General features: G+C 34.4%; 1 protein-coding gene across 8 annotated transcripts in view; it reads left to right on the forward strand.

The window, feature by feature from the left end:
* The window catches only part of WDSUB1 (WD repeat, sterile alpha motif and U-box domain containing 1), a 45,076-nt gene extending 26,885 nt beyond the window's left edge, over positions 1-18,191 (forward strand). For all 8 annotated transcript variants that reach the window (XM_039237515.1, XM_039237521.1, XM_039237522.1 and 5 more), the window contains 2 exons: positions 4,809-4,949; positions 18,018-18,191. In XM_039237515.1, coding sequence (XP_039093446.1) covers positions 4,809-4,949; positions 18,018-18,175 — 299 coding nt within the window. In that variant the 3' untranslated portion in view covers positions 18,176-18,191. The remainder of the gene's footprint in view (positions 1-4,808; positions 4,950-18,017) is intronic.
* Positions 18,192-18,990: the final 799 nt, after the last annotated feature.

An 18,990-nucleotide genomic window follows, 5' to 3' on the forward strand; every position in this document is an offset into this window, starting at 1 on the left:
AGTGTGTGAGGTTTCCAATTCTTCACCTCTTTCTCAGTACTTGTTATTACCTCTCACCTTGATTATAGCCACCCTTGTAGATGTGAAGTGGTATTAGATTGTGGTTTGAATTTATATTTACCTAATGATATGGAGACTCTTTTCAAGTGCTTATTGGCCATTTATGTATCTTATTCAGAGAAATGTGTGAGAAATTAAAAATATTAAAAATAATTGTAAATTGGTTCGTCTTTGAGTTGTAAGAGTTGTTTATATATTCTGGATAGTAGATCTTTATCAGAAATAGTTTGAAGTCTTAATGTCATGCTCTAATAAAACTAATAACCAGACACTACGATTAACATGCTATAATAAAATTTTAATGAGAAAGCATATAGCCATATGCTAAGCCATAGCATAGCCATAGAGAGATTTATTGTTAATGAAGAGTCAAATAACAAAAAAAAAACCATTAAAACCATTGTAAAGTATAGTGTTATACTGTCTTTACATGGTAAATATAGCATGTGAATGTATTTAAATCTCTTGGAATCATATGGCCTTTTAAGAAGTTAACATAATGATGATTTGTGAAAATACTTAGGGTCAGATGATTTTGTACTTGGCCATACTGTGAAAGCTATTTTTGTATCTCTAATAAATTATTGCCTTTATAATTTATTCTTTCCTCCTGAAAGTTGGCAACAGAGTGCAGGGTTCTTGTTGTTACTGTTTTTAAGTTCTGCTGAATTTTGCATCTTCATTAGTTGATTTATTACTCTCTCACATAAATCTAACAGTACCTTATCATGCAGAAGCACTTGACACTATAAAACAGTAATTTCAGATTTAAACAAAGGATGTTTGAAAACAAAAGCATAGTAAAAACAATAGGAATAGACTTCTATTCTGATAGATAAGTAAAGAATAAGAAATTCTTACAGGATTTAATTAATAATTTGAAATAGTTTTTGAAGGATGAATCCCAGAATTAGTAGTTAGAATCATTTTAAACTTCAGCGAATTAAGTTTCAGAACTTTCAGGGCCAAGCCAAAATTGAAATATAATTTAACTTCTATAGTGGTCTAATAGTAGAATTAGGAAAATTATTATTAAGAATGGAGACAAAATGTTAACATTCTCTAGTAAATAAGGAATCTATTCTGTGTTTGTGTTTAAGATTTGGAAAGTTAGCAAATTAAACAGAATAAATTAGTAAATAGACTAGGGCATTTATTTTTTCACATAATTCTATAGTATTTGGAAATTTTTTTAGTTTATAAAGGATCAAGAGGTTAACTTTAATCTTCTGTAAGTACTACTTTAAGCTATAGTGAATTTCTTTTAGTCTTGAATTTTAAGAAAAGCAGATTCTTCCTCAAGGCAGTATATTGGGATAATAGGGAATTGAAATTGAGTCTAGAGAAAAAAATGTGCTAAGAGGCAAACTGATGAGTATGTGATAATGAATTTTACTCTTTTCTATGCATAACTCTCTTACTTGCTTTTGACTTGTGATACAATTATTAGAACATTTCCCAAGTCAACATGAATAAATAGGAATTTGTTTATTCATCATATGGAGGAATTGTGCAGTTAAGCACATTGGGGTGTTAGAGACCAAAGTATGTGTATCTATTATGTTTGACACTTAAAAAATGACTTTTTAAGGAATTGAGCAGTTTATGAAATCTTTTAGTGAGACTTTTTATATATATATAATAAAGGAACTTTCTGTAGACTTGAATATCAGCTGGAGTCTGATGCTTTAATCTAGGCTAACCATCCTTTCCTATGATTGTGTTAATGGAAAGCAGGGAACACTAGCCAGTTGTAGCTAGAAGATAGCTCTTTATATTCAGTCCCACATTTGCGTAAGAAATGTCCAGACAGATTACAGATGCAAAAGATCCTTGACACTGAGAAATATCTTAAGACATTTGTGAATCCACGAATTCGTGAACTCCACTATGGTATTTAATATCTCCTTCAAAAGCCATTAAGCATGAAGGGTGAAGAGCAAGAGTCTCTTGAGATGTGATACTAGGCAAGCAGTAAATCTAGCCACAATGACTTTCACCAGCACCTTGGCTTCAGTTTATGTCTGGGCCTCAGAAATTTTAAATCGCGACCTGTCCTGGAGTATGGAATTGCTGTAGATGATAAAGTGGTAGAAACTTGGAATGACAAATGCCAAAGAACTATTCTATATCATGTCCTTACACTTACATTCCCTAATTGGGAATGAAATTTTTTCAAAAGGTTTCCTCTACCTTTTGCTCTTGCTGTTCTAAGAAACCAGAAAGCACATGAGGCATTTTTATCATTGTCTAGCTTAAAATTATAACATCAAATTGTTCAGTCAGATGCTTTTGCAAACTTTATGCAGCAACTAAACATCCTCAGATTTTGAGTGTCTTGCTTCAATTCCTAGTAATACTTACTTATGTAGATTTTCACTTGCCTAAGCACATATATCAGGAACTACTAGAACATTCGCTATTTTGTTGTTATACACGATTAAAGTGAAACTGTCCCTCAGGTCTAGTTACTGCAGGCCTGTGCACGGACCGTGCTGGAGTGGGCAATCAGCTGCTGCTCTGAAATGGTCCACCACATTTTCCAATGAGAACTTGTGGGCATGTGGGGGGCTCCTTTCCTTAGGCTGGACTTCCTTAGACTTGTGATACAATTATTAGATGTCCACCCCAGGGCTGTGGAGGTTGGTGGTTTTTCTTTCCTCTCCCACTTATATTGTGGGGTTTGTGAGGGCGCCTCACTACTCCGTTCTGTTGCAAATATTATCTGTGGGATTTGATTTTGCTATCTCGTCCTGTTTTTATCTGGAGATTCAGAGAAATTAAATTTTTTTTTAGTTTGTTAGTTCTGGGCGACAGCGCTGTCTTGTTATGGCGCCTCCAACCATTGCTGGCCTTGCTGCTTCAGCAATGATCCATATAGGACACAGCTGGTGAAGAGACGGGTACAGGTGGAAAGGTCTCTCTTCCATTCGTGTACGTGTAAGTGGCCATCTTCCATCCCTCACTCCGGAACCCAGCTACCTCTGTTTTCTTCAGGGCTTTTCAGAGTTTTGTTTTATATCTTTGATGGTGATTTGTGTGTAGACTCCATTAATTTTTAATTATGTAGCATTTTCAGGGCTGGAGGTTTTGGGCAAGAGAGTACAGGAACTGGTGGCCTGTTTAACTGACATCTTATTAAGAACCATGCGCCTTTTCAGAGTCACAGTAAATATATCCAGATACCCATACTGAGGGTTTACTAGCCATCAGCTGGTAAGGGTCTTATCTTCCTGAGCAATTAGGTTTAATAACACTCACTCCCAACCCCCAATCACAAAAGGGGATATTTGTTTCTGGCTAAGCTCTGGGGATATCACTTGGTAATTGCTTCCCTGAGGGCAGAGTGATCTGATTCCATTTTTAAATGACATTAAAATTGGACAAAGATAACACTCAATTTAACTTTCTCTTATCTGGGGGCATTTTGAAATAGGTTTTCTGTGTTCTCTATTATAAAAATCGCAGGCATTCTAAATATTAGCACACATATTTGTGACAGGGAAATACATTTTTTCCCTAATATTAAATGCTTCTATATCTTTCTCTTATATGTTGTATAATTATCCCTTTAAATGAGATGACTTCTTCTTATAAATATGCTGTGGTGCTTTTAAAAAACTGTTTAAAAACTCCTCAGTTTGGTTTCAGTAAATTACATGGGAAAGAATTCCTAGGCAAGCAGTGCCATAGTCCCTCAGAGGCAGGCAGCTGCTGGGTTGATTTGCCACACTTCCATAGATGATGGTCAACAAATCCGAATAGGTTTAAACAGTGTATTCCTCAAGGCACAGCAAGCAGCATGAGCTTCATGGGTTTTCTTTCCCCCTGAGTCTTGAAGGCAAGACATAGCAGAGGTACCCTGAGCTCATGAATCTCCTTCATCTTTCAAGGAGATTGCTAGCAAACCTAGCCCAAAAGTAATTTTATCTTGGTACATGTCACAGAACAAATCTGCCCTCTGACTGGGAGGGACGCAAACATCTGCAAACATCTTTGAAAAGATTGCCGAGACAAAAGTCATCATAAGATGTGTATAAACGCTGTGAAGAATTACGCCCCAACAAAATTAAAAGCTGATTTGGCTTTCCATGAAAACTGTGAGGTGTTGTGAAATGTAATTCATTTCTTCTACCCACCCCACCTTCATGATTCCATCTAAAGTAGAACTGTCAGTTCTAAAAAAGTAAACAGCTAATAACACTAAACCTCCTAAAATTAATTATATTCAGCTTCTGGCAGTTATAATGAAGGTAATTTTTAAAACTTGAAGTAAAAATACAAATGAGTGAAACGTGTATATAGCCTGGGACAAACAGATGAGGTTTATGATTGTGTTTCATATGAGATCAGCAAATAATATATCCAATTTCAAAAATAAGATGGAATTTTTTACATTATTAAACTGAACATGTTTAAAATTATTCTTAGGAATTTTTTTGCTTAAATACATAACCAGTAATAACAAACCTTTTCTGAGGCTGTATGGTATTTTAGTATTTAGCAGCCTGAAATTCTCAAACTTTGAGAATCTAAGCTTGTTTAGAATAAACTCAATATTAGTTACTGATTTATTTTAACCACACGGTATTCTATACTACAAATATTTGTTAAAGAATTTATAAAGAAAACCATTCTATGTGGTCAGACAGTATGTGCAAAGATTTTGAGTTGTAATAGATAAAGTCTCTATTTGCTAAAGACTTGCATAAAGGTTCCCCCACCCTAACAGAGTAATTTCTTTTCAGAATCTCTAGGGCTGCGGAGTAAAGTGCTGAGGAAAATAGAAGAGCTCAGGACAGAAGTGAAAACCCTTTCTTCTGGAATTCCTGATGAATTTCTATGTCCAATAACTAGGGAGCTTATGAAAGATCCTGTCATTGCAACAGGTATGTGTGATGCTTTTGTAAGTATAAGGGCATGTTGTGTGCCAAATGAATAGTGTAGATAGTTTACAGAAGTTTGTTTAAATGTGGAAATTTTTTTAAATCACTCATACGTAGTTTTTAAAAGTCATTTAATCTGAAGTAAACTATTGAGCATTATATATTTCTTTTGTTTTTAAAGGTTTATTTATTTGAGAGAGCGTGAGTGAAACAGTTGGGAAGGGGCACTTCCCCCCTTTTGACTATTGTGAAAAATGCCACTGTGAACATGGATGTACAAAATATCTGCTCAAGTCCCTGCCTTGAGTTCTTTTGGGTATATACCAAGAAGTGGATTTGTTAGGTCATAGAGTAATTCTATATTTAACTTTTGAGGAACCACTATACCATCTCCACAGTGGCTGCACTATTTTACATTCTCATCAGCAGTGCATGAGGGTTCCAGTTTTTCTACATCCTTGCCAGGACTTGTTATTTTCTGGTGTTTGTTTTGTTTTGTTTTATAATAGCCATCCTGATCGGTGTGTGGTGGTACCTCATTGTGGTTTTGATTTGGATTTCTGTAATGATTAGGATGTGGACCTTCCTATGTACTTACTGGCCATTTATGTATCTTCTTTGGAGAAATATCCATTTAAGTCCTTTGCCATTTTTCAATCTGCTTTTGTTGTTATAGAAGTTATTTATATATTCTGGATATCAGTCCCTTATCAGATATGATTTACAAGTGTATCTCCCATTCCACGAGTTTCCTTTTCACTTTGTTATGGAGCCCTTTGATACACAGAAGTTGTTAATTTTGATGAATTCCAGTTATTTTTTCTTTTACTGCATGTGTTTTTGGCATATTTCAGGAAATCATTACCAAATCAGTATCATGAAGCATTCCCCTTGAATTTTATTGTTTTTTTTTTTGTATATGGTCTACTTATCCTTTCATATGCAGCTATTCACTTTCCCAGAACCATTTGTTAAAGAATGGTCCTGGCATCCTTATTGAAAACACTTGACCGATGTGGGGGTTTGTTTCTCTTATATTCTATTGGTCTACATAGTTGTCTCTGTGCCAGTACCATTACTATTTTGATTACTGTAGCTTTGTAGATAGTAACTTTTGAAATCAGGAAATGTGTCTTCCAACCTTTTTTTCTTCAAGATTGTTCTGCCTCTCTATGATTTATTGCATATAAAAAAAGTCTTTGGGAATTTGAGAGGGATTGCAATGGGGATCACATGGACTCTGTAATTTCTTTGGGTAGTTTGGGAGTTTTAACCACTCTCTTCCAGTCCGTGAGCACAGGATGCCTTTCCTTTGTTTAACTTTTTACAGCAATGTTCTGTAGTTTTCAGCATACAAGTCTTTCATTTCTTTAAGTTTATGATTAAGTAATTCTTTTTGATGCTATTTTGTAAATAGAATTTTCTTAATTTCACTTTTGGATTCTTTATTGTCAGTGTATAGAACTACAACTGATTTTTATATGTTGATTTTTGTATCCTGCAGCTTTGCTGAATTGATATCTTAGAACTTTCTTGTGGAATCTTTGGGGTTTGATTGATCATCTTCACTTACTACTGGATTTGATATGCTAATATTTTCAGAACTTTTATATCTGTATTCATAAAAGATATTGGAGTTTGCTTTATTATAGGAGAATTTCTTTGTAGAACATTTGGGTTATAAATTCAAATCTAGCTTTTAATTATAAATCCAAATCTTGCTTTTAGTATGTAACTTCATCAAGTTAGATTTCTGAGTATTCTCTCTTCTTGGAGGTTTGCATTTTCTATTACCTTAAAATATTCTTGTTGGCATCATTTAATATATTTTGTGTTGAATTGTATCTCATTTGTTTTAATCTTGAGTCTCTTTTTGTTTATAGTTGCATGGTATTTTTCTTTCAATCTAGTTTTAAAATAGTGTACATTTTGAATTTTCACTTACCAGTCTTTTACCAAGGGTAACCCAAGTTTTAATTTTATTCTTATTTAACTTTATCTAAACTGAATGACAAAGTAGGTCTTTCTGCAGTTTTTAAGCTTCTTTAGCATTCTTTTATCCATGCTGCTGTACAAAGCAGTAATGTGTCAATTTTTGTTTGTCAGGATACTATGAATTATCCATTCTGTCATTGTTACCTGCCATGAATCATTATTCATGGTTTTTGGTGAACACACATATGCATTGCTATTGGGTATATTCCATAGAGTAGATATGCACAGGTTATTATCCAGAGTGATTGAAACAGCTTATACCCCCCCAGCAGTCTGTAAGAATTATAGCTCCTCCATAGCCTTACTTATATTTGGTATTGCCTGTGTCTGTCCAGTTACTCCAGTGCCAACATTTTGCAAAATGATGTAATATCAGAACTAGGATATGAACATTGATACAATCTACCAAGCTTATTTAGATTTCCAGGTTCCATGTATGTGTGTGTATTAAGTTCTACAAGTTTGTCCCTTTTGAAAATTTGAGCATCAGCCAAAACCTTCTTTTGCCTCTTTCTAACTATATCCATCACTTGCCTGCTCTCTCCCCATGTCTACCCCCAATCTGTTCTCTATTTCTTAAAAAAAAAAATTTTTTTAACCTTTGAGAGACAGAACATGAGCAGGGGAGGGGCAGAGCGAGGAGGAGACACAGAATCCAAAGCAGGCTCTGAGCTGTCAGCACAGAGCCCAACATAGGGCTTGAACCCAAGAACTGTGAGACCATGACCTGAAGTTGGACACTTAACTGAGCCACCCAGTCACCCCTCTGTTTTCCAATTCAAAAGTATTATGTGAATGGAATCATTTAGTAAATAACATTTTGGGATTAGCTTTTTTCTCTTTTAGCATAATCCAGGGAGAGTTGCCATCCATTTATTTTTAGTCTTCCTGTCTGTCTTTGAGAGGTGTTCCCTGTGGAAAACATACAAAAACATACATATAGTTGAAGTTGAATTAAAAAATCTCAGTCCTCATGTTTAGTGGAATTGAACTGATTTCTTTATATTATGATTGATAAATCTCGACTAATTCCTGCCAACGTATTTCCACTTGATTTTGCTTGCTCCTAGCTCGTATTTCTCCCTTCTTTCCTGAATTTATCACATCCTTTTTGGCGTTTTCCCCTTGATGTTTCAGGAGGCCTCTATACCTTACCTGTTAAACTAACTGACTCAGAAGCATTCTTAGAAAGTATTTTTGAAAAGCAGCATGTGCACAGTGAAAAACAAGCAATAGAGAAATATATATTTTGAAAACGTGGAGGCTCCGATATATCCTTCCAGATATTTCCCATTAATAATTTCATTCTGTGCCTAAGAGATATGATACAAACTTTTAAAAATTTGCTTTTATTTACTTAATATATCAGATAGTATTTCATGTAAGTATATTCAGAACCACTTCATTCTTAACTACTGGACAGTATTTCATGGTATGAATGTGCCACAAATTAACTCATACTCTATTGATGGGTATCTTTTTTCCAAGTAATTCTGTAGGACAAAAATCCTTAGTCATGTAGTATATACAGTTACACTTATTTATATAGAAGTATTGGATAAAATCTTAATACTGATAGCTACTATCATATTTAAAATTTTTAGTTTTAATTATGCTAATTTTTCATTCTTTTTTAAAAATTGGCTTGCCCAATTTTTGCCCATTCTGACCTCCAGATAAATTTTAGAATCATGTTATATTACAAAAGAAAATCTAATTGAAATTATTAGAATTATATAAAACCTAAAATCAAACTTAATTTGGGGGTGGAGTGAGTAGTAGAAATGAAAACTTTACACTAGTCAGGTATTCATGACAATGTTTTTGAACAGTAATTATACACAGCTGTGTGAGTATTCAGTATTTTAGAGGATACTGTTTCTTAGATTTATTCTTTAGAAATATTCAGAGCTTGTATCTGTTTTCATTTTCTGACGTTTTTGGGATCCTAATTCTGTTCTTTGTTGTCTGAGTATTCAGTATTACCTGTAGAATTTCAGTGCAGGAAGAGGCATATAGCTCTAGAAAGGTGGTGGAGATGAGCTTTTTTCTTGGACAAAGATAATATAAATTCAAAGCCCAGGCCACTGAGCTAATATTTCTCACTTGAACCTGGAAGTCAGCTATGCATGTAAAAAGATGGTTTCTTTTAGTCATGTCATGTTTCTAAATGTAATGTAGCAAGGAATTTAAGTGTTCACTTAATCTGCTTTATTACCAGAAATAGAAATCTAAGCAACAAATCTTAAAAGGTAGTGTTACTTTGCTATTTTACCAGAACCTCTTCAGCTGAGTATATTGTGAAATAAGGTTTTGTGAGTGGAACATTATATATTGTTCACCTCCTAGAACTAGCTGGTACAGTTCTTGATCTGTCAACTTGATATCTTGATTTTGTAGCAAGAGTCCACTATTTGGACAAAAAAATTTTTAAATTTAAGTCAGTTTTAAAAAGTAGTAGAAACAAGCAAACTTCGTGAATACTGAATATGTACTACATATTCTTTTAAAAATTGTCATTGTTCCCCCTGGCAACACATTTGATCTCAAATAAGCTAACTCTAACTGTAGTAAACTTCATCCATGAATTTTTCAAAGAAACCAGTGGTATCATTAATACAAATTATAAGCTGCAAATGTTTTTAGTTATAATAATGCTTCAGTGACTTTTCATTTATACATGAAAGGCTCTATGTATACGTGCGGGTGGGGATGTGGCCGTTGCTTTGTAGCTCTAATAATCCCTCTGCTCTGGGATGAACTTCAGGAGAACAGTGTTAAACCTTATTATCATTAGCAATGCTATAGATCCAATCCAAATTCCTGCTTTTCCTATTTATCAAGTATTTGTTATAGGTAGAAAACTTGTATTATATCATAGTGATTCATTAGAATAACAATGAGAAGCTGATATTGAACTTTAGGGTAAACAACTTTGTTATAGTAGGAAGCCTGTGCCTGCAGAGACTGAATGATTTGACATTTTCTCCACTACCACCACCTAAGCAGGCAAGAAAAAATTATTCACTTAAGGGAACTCAATTAAAGGTGACAAAACAGTATATGAGAATATGCTCTAACAGTGCAGATAAAATATATATTAAAAATGGAGAGTAGAGAATAAGAAAAATTGAATATGCTCACTGATTATTAACTGAGGAAAACCCAATTTGAAGTTTTGAGTACTACTTACTATAGGGAACCAGTGGACACTAACAGTATTCTTGGCCTCTTTTTAAAAGATATTAGTGTAAAGGTAACCAACACGTCAAAAATACAAACCTCTGTAAGCATTAAAATTGATGAAACCAGCTCCTACAGTGAAAGTTTGTGATACATAAAAAGAATAAGTACTACCAATTTATTGTTCCGTAATTCTACCATTGGATTTAACTCCTCTCTGAAGAGAAAAAAGATTTGACATTAGCTAACAAGGCATAATCCAACCTAAAAGCAAAGATTCAGCAAGGTTAGAAATAAAAGGATAGACACAAATGACATAATTGCAAGTAAAAGTAAAGAAGGAGATACATACTTGTCTGCAAATGTAGACCTAAGACCCCCCCCCCCAAAAAAAAAAAAATTGAAGACACAGGAAGATACTATGTAATACTGAAGATGAAAGCTTTCAGTGAAGGTAACCATAATACAGTCTCAAACCCAGGAACAACTTTCTTAAACTAGAAACTACAGTGTAAGGAAAAAGCACAGTAATAGGCTTGATCATACCTCTCAGTTGAAAATAAATCTATGTATCAAACCCTGAACGTCCAAAATAGAAAGTACACTTTTTAAAACAGATATGGACATTCATAAATATTAACCATATTCAAGCACCAAACACTACCACTACCAGAACACAAACAGCATGATCTCACAATGATGGAATGTAACTAAGAAATTAATAACAGAAGTGGGTCCCTTTCACCTAAGATCAAAAACATTCTATTATCAGGTTTATGTAGCCTGGTGACAAATGAATTAGCTGTTAATGAACTCTTTTAATGTTCCACATAGTAATATTAACATGCACATCATTTATCAGTAAGAGGCCAGCACGATGATACTATATAAGACTGAGGTTCCTTATACTCAGCTTTTTTTTTTTTTTAAAGTTGGCTTCATGCCCAGCAAGGAGCCCAACACAGGGCTTGAACTCACAACCCCGAGATAAAGACCTGACTGCAGATCAAGAGTCAGATGCTTAAACAGCTGAGCCATCCAGGAACCACCATTATACGCAGATTTTTATAAATAAAAATTGAATACATTTTCCTAGTCAAACTATTCCTACAATTCAACAGCACAAATAATCCAATTAAAAAACAGGCAAAGGATTTGAATAGACCTTTTTCCATAAGAGATATCCAAGTGTCCAGTATCATCATGGAAATGAAAATCAAAACCACATTGAGATACCACTTGATACCTACTACAAAGACTAGAATCTAACGTGTTGGAAGGATGTGCAGAAATATTGCTGGTAGAAATGTAAAATGGTACAGCTGCTCTTGAAAATTGGCAGTTCCTAAAACCTAAACATAGTTACCATGTGATCTAGCAATTCCTAGATCCGAGAGAATTGAAAATATTCATACAAAAAGTTTACATGAATACTCACACCCTTATTGATAACAGCCAAAAAATGGAAATAACCCAGGTGTCCCATCAATGAATAAATAAAATGTGGTATATCCATGCAATGGAATACTGATCAGCTAGAAGGACATACTTCTACATGCTACATGAATTAACCTTGGAAACATGCTAAGTGAAAGAAGCCAGACACCAAAGGCTACATTTTGTATGATCCTATTTATAGGAAATGTCCAAAATAAGCAAATCTACAGAGACAGAAACTAGATTAGTGGTTGTCAGGAGAGGGGAGTGAATACTAAAGGGTATAGGATTTCTTTCAGTGAGGAAAATATTTTGAAGTTAGTATAATTCAGTTAAGCAGCCATCACCACCAAGAACCATTAAATTGTATACTAAAAAGGGTGGATTTTGTGGTATGTGAATTATATCTCAAAAGAAAAAAGCAGTAATGGTATCTGCAGAAAGCATGTACCATCTCTAGGACTCTGGGGAACAAAAGGAAGTTGAGGTTCTCAGAACCAGAGTTAAGGCCTTTAAAGAAGGGGGACTACCCAGTTGGTGCCTCTAAAGGGGTAGGATAGGACAAATTTGGGCAGTACCTACAAAGAAACAAAAGAATCTCAAGAGTATAACCAACGACTCCTGCCAGATGAAGCGCGATGGCCAGGCACAACACTGATAGGAGTTTTCACTCTGTTTTTGTTTTCCTCTAGCAGACTCCTATCTAACAAGGAGTCAGCTGACAAAAGCAAAAATATGGTTTGCAGTAGTATCCTGGCATGCCGAGTTCCCTGTATCGTGCATGAATTTGGAGCTTAGCAACAATAGCTTATTAAGTCTAATCAGTATTTAGCAAGTTAAAGAGGAATCTGTAGCCTTCGCTTGTGTGTAAATGCATATGTAAACAAAAAGCAGTTAAAAGGTGTAACACTGCCACAACATGGGACTGAGAGGATATTATGCTAAGTGAAGTCAGACAAAGAAAGACAAATATCATATGACTTCATTTATATGTGGAATCTTAAAAGAAAATAAAAAGCATAAACAGATCCATAAATACAGAGACTAAACTGATGTGGTTGCCAGAATGGAGGAGGGTAGTGGAATGGGCAAAACGGCTGAAGGGGAGCAGGGATATAGGCTTCCACTTATGGAATAAGTCAGGGGGATATAAGGTACAGTACAGGGAATATAGTCAAGAATATTGTAATACCACTGTATGGTGACCGATGGTAGCTACACTTGCTAAGCTACAGACTTAGCAAATCAGTATGTTGTACAGCTGAGACTAATGTAACACTGTGTGTCAATTTCAATTTAAAAAAATTATATCAGAGGACTTAATGTACCAGATCAACATGAAGAAGACTATAAAACATCCCTACAACGTAAACTTGGAACAAATGGAAAGCCTACCCTGCTGATTTGAAGATACAGTGTCAGCAAGATGCCACTGTTAGATTTTTTTTCCTAGTGATACAGAAGATGATGATAGGCTCCATTGGAAAGACCATACAACAAATAATCTAGAAAATAAAAGAGGAGTATCACTTAGTTCTAGCAAATATTTCAAAATGTTTTAAGACTATATAACAGTATGAGATTGGCACATGAATAAACAGAATGGGAATACTTTTTTTAAATTCAGGAATTGATATAAGAGTATTTGGAAATTTAGTGAATGATAAAAATGGCATATGTTAAGTCAGTGGTAATAAATAATTTAAACAAGTAGTATTCTTAAAATATAATAACCACATGGAAAAGGGTAAAACTGGCTTTATCTCTTATACTGTGTATCTAAATTTTAAATGGATTAGAGAGAAGTAAGTCTCAGAAGAAAATGCAGATAAATTCCTTCAAAATCTGGAAATAGAGACATTTCCTAATCTGGACTCAAAATCCAAGAGAAATCTCTGAAAAACTGATGGAGTGCTAATATTCCAAAGACACAAAAAATATTCATGGACTACCAATCCTTCTCAAACTTCCAAACTCATTTTATAAGGGCAGCATTACCCTGATAACAAAACCAGACAAGGATACTACAAGAAAATTACAGACCAATAGCCCTGATGAACACAGATGTAAAATTCCTCAATTTTAGCAAGCCAAATCAATACATTAAAAGGATTATACACCATGATCAAATGGGATTTATTCCAAGGATGCAAGGATGGTTCATCCTCTGTAAATCACAATCATACATCACATTGACAAAATGAAGAATAAAAATCTTGAATTGATGATGAAAAAGCCTTGACAAAATTCAACATTCATTTATGATAAAAGCACTCAACAAAATGAGTATAGAAGGAACATACTTCAGCATAATAAAGGCCATATAGAACAAGCTCAGAGTGAACATCAGTGTCAGCAGTGAAAAGTTGAAATCTTTTTCACTAAAATTAGGAATAAGATAAGAGAGCCTAGTCTCATTACTTTTAGCCAACATAGTATTGGAGGTCATAGCTAGAGCAGTTAGGTGAAGCAAAGCAAAAAGACAAGACATCCAAATTAGAAAGGAAGACGTAAAACTATCTCTGCAGATGACACGTTTTTATATATGGAGAACTATAAAGACTCCACTCATACACATACACACACACAGACACACACAACATTAGAACTAATCAACAAATTCAGGAAAGTTTCAGGATACAAAATTAATACACAGAACTTTGTTGCAATTCTGTATACTAGTAACAAGCTGTCAGAGAAATTAATACTCCCATTTACAAATGAATAAAAAAAGATGCGTAGGAATAAATTTAACAAAGGAGGTAAAAAAAAAAAAAAACCCTGTGACTGAAAACTATAATATATTGAGAAAAGAAAGTGAAGAATACATAAATGGAAAGGCATGGATTGAAAGAATATTGTTAAAATCCCTATACTACCCAAAGCAATCTAGATTTAGTGTAATCTCTATCAAAATTTCAATGGCAATTTTCACAAAAATAGAGCAAACAATCCTAAAATTTGTATCGAAGCACATGTCCAAAGCAATCTTAATGAAAAAGCTGGAGGCATAATAATTCCTGATTTCAGACTACATTACAAAGCTATATATAGTATCAAAACAGTATGGTATTGGCATAACAACAGACCTATAACAGACTAGAGAGCCCAGAAATAAATCCACACATATGTGATCATTAATCTACAACAAAGGAACCAGGAGTATACAATAGGGAAAGGATGATCTCTTCAATAAATGGTGCTAGGAATCATTAGCCATGTGCAAAACAATGAAATGGAACCACTGCCTTACACCATATACAGAACTTAGCTCTGAATGGATTAAAGACAATGTAAGACATCAAGGCAGAAAACTCCCAGAAGAAACAGGTGGTAAACTCCTTAATATCTTGAAAGCAAAGGTAACAAAAGCAAAAGTAAGTGGGACTACATCAAACTAAAATGCTTCTGCACAGCAAAAGAAACCAATAGCAAAGTGAAAAGGCAGCCTACAACATGGGAGAAAGTACTTGCAAATCACGTATCTGATAAGGATTAATATCCAAAATACACAACTCCTATAACTCAATAGCACAAAAAAAAAAAGATGAGCAGAGTATCTAAATGCACATTTTCCCAAAGATAACCTTGAAATGGTCAGCAAGTACATGAAAAGGGGCTCAACATTACTAATCATCAAGGAACTACAAAACCACAATGAGAGGTCACCTCACTTGTTAGAAATGTTTATTTTTCAAAACTGTGTTGGTAATTATATGGAGAAAAGGGAACTCTTATGCACGGTTTTGTAGGAATGTAAGTTGGTGCAGCCACTGTGAAAAACAATATGGAGATCCCCACACCCCTCAAAAAAAATAAAAAATAGAACTACCTTGTGATACAGCAATTCCACTTCTGTCCATCAGTGGGTGAATGAGGAAAATGTATGTGTACACAGTGGAATATAACTCAGCCATAAAAAAAAAAAAAAAAAAAGGAAATCCTGACATTGTGCCATCATGGATAGACCTTGAGGGCATTGTGCTAAGTAAAAGAAGTCAGAGAAAGAGACCCACTGATCTCTTTTACACGTGGAATCTAAGACAAAGCACTGAATTTGTGGATGTGAACAAATTAGTCCATCCCCCTCCACCTCTGACAACCACTAAGGTGTGAAGGTAGTCAAAAGACCCAAACTTCTAGTTATAACATTAGCAGTCCTAGGGATATAATGTACAGCATGGTGACTGTAGTTAATAATACTGTTGTATTACTATTGTATATTAGAAAGTTGCTAAGTTTTTTTAAAATTGAAGTCTGGTTGACAGTTTGTCAGGCATTGTGATTTCAGCAACTGCATGCATTCATTATGCTATGCTCACCACAAATGTATATATTGTGTATATATACTATATATAGTACTATATATAATATATACAATATATATACCACATATATAATATGTACTATATAAAATATGTAGTGTATATAATACGCTTATATAGTATATATAACACACTTAGTATATAGTATATATACTTATATATGTTATGTATATACTGTAGTCCCTGTTCTGTGCCTTTCATCCCCATGACTTATTTATTCCTTAAAAGGAAGCCTATACTTTCCTCTCCCCTGTACCCCTAACAGAAATCTTAAAAATCTTCCATCACAAGAAAAAGGAAAAAATTTTAATTATACATCATGATAGATGTTTATAGACCCATAGTGATCATTTCATAATATAGTGAAGAATTATGCTGTGCTTCTGAAACTAATGTCAATTATATCTTAGTGTTTAAAAAGCAAGAAGTCTTCCTAAGGGCAACCTAATGGAAAAATGGGCCAAAAAACAAAAATATTAACAGTTCACAGAAAAAAGAAAAGCAAACAGCCATTAAATTAACAAAAAAAGAGTTCTATCTCCCTCAAAGTAAAGCTACCTGAGCTACTATAGCAGTATTCATGAAACTGGTAGAAATCCAATTTGACAACATATTCTCTTGGTGAAGCTCTTGGGAGGAAAAAAGCATTGTCATTAACGTTGCTGGTAGGAAGCAAAAATGGTAGAATTCCTATGGAAGTACTGGCATATCCAGTGAAATTATACATACTCTTTAATGCAGCAGTCCTACTTCTGGAATCTCTCCAAAAACAAGACTGTCCATGACAACACTATTTGTACGAGGCAAAGATTGGAAACAACCAAGATGTCTATCAGTGCTTCCATACAGTCCACCCATACAGTGGACTACTGTGGGGGGAGGGGAGGAATAAAAAGGCAAGTTATAGCTAAGTAAAAATAAAGCAGGCACAAAGTGTACAGTATGCTCTCATGTAAGAATGTGTATGTATTGTATGTGTACACATCCAGTTGCTTATATTTTTAAGAAACAAAAGGATAAAAGTGTACATGGTTACCTGTATGGGAAGGCAGGGAACAGTTGTTGGACAGAGATTGAATAGACTCCTCTGAATGTACCTTGTTTTATAGTTTTTACTTGGAAATCATTTAAATGTTTTAACAAAGTTAAGTCATGAAAGACAAACCAACCTAAAAAGTGAGAGGATTAAAAAAGGAAGCAAATGAAGATAGTTGTATATCAAGTTGGTGACATAATGAAATGGAAGAATTCCCCCCCCCCCCCCCAGTGATTTTCAAATACAGTATTTCTGTTAGAAGCCCTGGTGGACCTATTCTTGGTGACACAAAAGAGCCAGAAAGAAATCTTCAATTTATTTCAGTCATATGTTAGTAATATATTGGCATTGTTAGTTTGAAACTGTTGTATGCATCATAAATTAAAGCAAATAAATGTGTAAATATAATTAGGAATGAAGATTTTCAGTTTGTGAAAGATGTGAAAGAGCTAAAAGTATATAAAAAGAGTAAAGCAAAAACTCCAATCTTTGCCTTTGCTATACATATAAAGAATTCTGCACAAATGTGGTATTAACCACATGGATTAGCCAGTGGGGTTTTTTGGGCTTTTTTTTGGGGGGGGGGGTCATAAATCCCTTTACTGTCAAGCCTTTAGTGGGGTGAGTTTTATAATCTCTTGGTATCTGGTTCCCTGAGTTTTCAGTATGTCAGAAAGTTTTGCTGAGTTACTCCTAAGACTCTTCTCTTTAGCCATATTAATTTTCACACATCACCAACAGCTCTAATGAGGCAGTTTATCTTCAATACCACTCACCTCTCCCTGGCTCTTTTCCTTTCTTCCTTTCTACTATATCTGAGTTTTGGATATAGGGTCTTTTTTTTTTTTTTTAAAGACTTTTTGTGTTCAAAATTATCCGTAAAATATTGACACTGTTCAGGGTAATTTGTACAATCTCAATGCATCTTATCGGGAATATTTAGGGTGTTGTGGCAGAAGTATTTTAGGAGTGGTGATATAAGACTACCACTTAACTCCCAATAAAAGCCTTGGTGGTAGAGCTGGTATACCCAACTCACTGTAGTAATCCCAGCCCCCCAAAATTGCAAATAATTTGTGTTTTGATTTATTTCAGACGGCTATTCATATGAAAAGGAAGCAATGGAAAACTGGATCAGCAAAAAGAAACGTACAAGTCCCATGACAAATCTAGTTCTTTCTTCAGTGGTACTTACACCAAACAGGACTCTGAAAATGGCCATTAGCCGATGGCTGGAGACACATCAAAAATAAAATTGTTTATATTGTATCTATTTTTCAGTGATCTCATTTGAATGATTTCAAGGTAAATACTAATCAGATATTATTAAAAGCAAAACAGGAGAAAAGTGAATTTAGTTACCTGTAAAAACTATTCTTTGAATCATATGGACTAATTACATACCTGACATCTTACTATAAAAGCCTTTTTTGTACTACTGAAAGAAATTTTAATCTGTAGAGAAATAAAGTTTCACTTTGACTTAAAATTGCAATACTCAGAATTTATCTTGCTAGATGTAGGTCATAATCTAATTAAAACCAAAGATCAGAATAATCTAGAATATAACATTTAAATCCTAGTTAAAAGCCAAGAGTTGACAGCTCTTTGGAATCCTCCTAGAGAGAATTTGTGGCAAAATAACTATAGATTTATGACTAAACTGAGAAAATCACTTTGACATGTTTAATGAGCAATTTCATTGGATTCTAAACTTGCAAGGTGGTGATTTGTCCCCAGTCCAAACCTGCGTATACAAGTTAGGATAAATTATCATGAATATGTCAAGTTGACTTTGTTGAAATAAAGTACCAAAGCAGCCTCCTTTTAGAGTTCAGAATCCTTAAAGTTCTCATATATCTAAGCTAGGGTAACTATAACATTTTAACTACAACATTTTTGCACAATCGACTGATATTTAATACAACATCCCAATAAGCGTTCACGGAGAAGAAAACTTCCAGTTCATGGAGCTGAGGTGGTACTGACTTCACATACCTGCCGTAAGTGGTTTCCCAGAATGGAAGCCATTAGTGGGAAGGCTGGTCAGAACTCAGCTGGAACCAAG

The sequence above is a fragment of the Hyaena hyaena genome, unplaced genomic scaffold, assembly GCF_003009895.1.
Source record: "Hyaena hyaena isolate Hyena2069 unplaced genomic scaffold, ASM300989v1 scaffold_126, whole genome shotgun sequence".
In the NCBI taxonomy this organism is placed as follows: domain Eukaryota; kingdom Metazoa; phylum Chordata; class Mammalia; order Carnivora; family Hyaenidae; genus Hyaena; species Hyaena hyaena.